This window comes from Alligator sinensis, unplaced genomic scaffold (genome assembly GCF_000455745.1).
Source record: "Alligator sinensis unplaced genomic scaffold, ASM45574v1 scaffold107_1, whole genome shotgun sequence".
Classification (NCBI taxonomy): Eukaryota; Metazoa; Chordata; order Crocodylia; family Alligatoridae; genus Alligator; species Alligator sinensis.
This window is the reverse complement of record NW_005843041.1, coordinates 426323-428739: the sequence shown is the minus strand read 5'-3', so window position 1 is coordinate 428739 and position 2417 is coordinate 426323. Positions and strand designations below refer to the sequence as shown.

The following is a 2417-nucleotide window of genomic DNA, read 5'->3' as shown; positions in this document are numbered from 1 at the left end:
CGCCCCCAGCGCCCCCCCAGCCCCGCTCGCCCCAGCGTGAGCCGCAGCGCGTGTCCCACGAGCAGTTCCGAGCCGCCCTGCAGATGGTGGTGGACCCCGGCGACCCCCGCACCTACCTGGACAACTTCATCAAGATCGGCGAGGGCTCCACTGGCATCGTCTGCCTGGCCACAGTGCGCAGCTCTGGCAAGCTGGTGGCCGTCAAGAAGATGGACCTGCGCAAGCAGCAGCGCCGTGAGCTGCTCTTCAATGAGGTACGGGGTGGGCCTTGGGGCCGGGCATGTGGAGCTTTAGGTTCCCTGGGGCCATGTGCATGGAGCTGGAGGTTCCTTGGGGCCATGTGCATGGAGCTGGTGGTTCCTTGGGGTTGTGTGCATGGAGCTGGAGGATCCCTGGGGCTGTGTACATGGAGCTGGAGGTTCCTTGGATCCATGTGAATGGAGCTGGAGGATCCCTGGGGCTTTGTGCATGGAGCTGGATATTCCCTGGGGCCATGTCCATGGAGCTGGTGATTCCTTGGATCCATGTGCATGGAGCCGGAGGATCCCCGGGGCTGTATGCGTGGAGCCGGAGGATCCCTGGGGCCATGTGCATGGAGCTGGAGGTTCCCTGGGGCCGTGTGCATGGAGCTGGTGGTTCCTTGGATCCATGTGCATGGAGCCGGAGGGTCCTCGGGGCTATGTGTATGGAGCCGGAGGATCCCCGGGGCTGTGTGCATGGAGCTGGAGGTTCCCCAGATCCATGTGTGTGGAACTAGACGATCCCCGGGTCCATCTACATGGAGCTGGATATTCCCTGGGGCCATGGGCATGAAGCTGGCAGTTCCTTGCATCTGTGTGCACAGAGCTGGATGTTCCTTGGATCTGTGTGCACAGAGCTGGGCATTCCCTGGGTCCGTGTGCATGGAACTGGACGTTCTCTGGACCCATGTGCACAGAGCTGGGCATTCCCTGGGTCACAGAGTTGTAGAGTCCTGGAGCTGTGGGGCTGGAAGGGACCCACAGGGGTCGCATCCAGTCCAGCCCCCGGCCCGAGGCAGGATCATCCCAGACAAATCCAGCATTGAACCTCTGAGCAACATGACCATCAGCCCTGACACCGCACTGGGCATTGCCCCTGCCTCTGCCCCTGAGAAAGCAGGGGGGCCGTGGGGGGCAACATCCTGCCGCTGCCGCCTCCGCCGCCAAGGGGGGTCATGGACACTGCAGAGAGCCCAGGCAGAGGCTGTGCACCCACTTGAGAGGGAGGGGAAACACCCCCAGTCTGGACCAGTCTGACCAGGGGGAAATCCCTTCCTGCCCCAGTGCAGTGTGGGGCTGAGCCTGAGTGCAGGGCCAAGACCCTCCAGCCAGGACCCCACAGGGTTGGTGCCAGCAGGAGCATTGGCACAGCCCAGCCCCATCCCCTGCAGCCAGCGCCCTAAAACCCCCCCTGACACGTGGAGCAGAAGTGGGACCATGTGCACAGAGCTGGGCATTCACAGGGCACGGGTCAGACGTGCCTGAGGCCCCGTGTGCCCAGAGCTGGATGTCCCCCAGGCCACACGTGTACGGCTTGCACGTGTCTGGGGCCCATGCACGTGGAGCTGTACGTGCTCAGGGGCTTTTAAACCGCCTCCACCCCATCTCATGGGGGCAGCAGATGGCTCCACAGCCCTTCTAGGACCGCCCCCACCCACAAGGTGCTCTTCCTACCTGGGTATGGGGGGCTAAGGGTGTCTGGGCTCCTGGGCCTGATCCTATCCGGGCCTTGGGGGTCCATCCCAGCCCCCCAGGCTCTGCTGCCCCATGCCCCGCCCACATCGGCACCAGGTGCTGTACGTTGCCGGGTATCCCCCCTCCCAGCCCAGCCTGACCCCCGTGCCCCCCATGCAGGTGGTGATCATGCGGGACTACCAGCACGAGAACGTGGTGGAGATGTACAACAGCTACCTGGTGGGCGACGAGCTCTGGGTCGTCATGGAGTTCCTGGAGGGCGGTGCCCTCACCGACATCGTCACCCACACCAGGTGCGCCGGACGCCTGGGTTCCCTCCCAGCTCTGCCCCGGGGTGTCGGGGAGGGGGTGACGGGGACCCCGGATGCCTGGGGCCTCTTCTCAGCTGTGCCAAGCTGTGGACACACGGTTGGTTGGGGCTGGGGAGGGCACGACCAGCCCCCGGACTCCTGGGTTCCCTTCCAGCTCTGGGGCTGAGCGCAGGCTCTCCACTAAAGCTGGGGGGTGATGACAGGGTCCCTGGACCGCCGGGTTCCCTTCCCTGAATGGTGCCCCCCCTCACAGGATGAACGAGGAGCAGATCGCGGCCGTGTGCCAGGCCGTGCTGCGGGCGCTGTCCGTGCTGCACGCGCAGGGCGTCATCCACCGCGACATCAAGAGCGACTCCATCCTGCTCACCCACGACGGCCGAGTGAGGACGCC

At 65.0% G+C, this 2417-nt stretch overlaps 1 protein-coding gene across 1 annotated transcript in view; it reads left to right on the top strand.

Moving 5' to 3' along the window:
* The window catches only part of PAK4 (p21 (RAC1) activated kinase 4), a 9345-nt gene that overhangs the window by 4842 nt on the left and 2086 nt on the right, over positions 1 to 2417 (top strand). The window contains exons 2-4 of the mRNA XM_025193402.1: positions 6 to 254; positions 1875 to 2008; positions 2280 to 2406. Coding sequence (XP_025049187.1) covers positions 6 to 254; positions 1875 to 2008; positions 2280 to 2406 — 510 coding nt within the window. The remainder of the gene's footprint in view (positions 1 to 5; positions 255 to 1874; positions 2009 to 2279; positions 2407 to 2417) is intronic.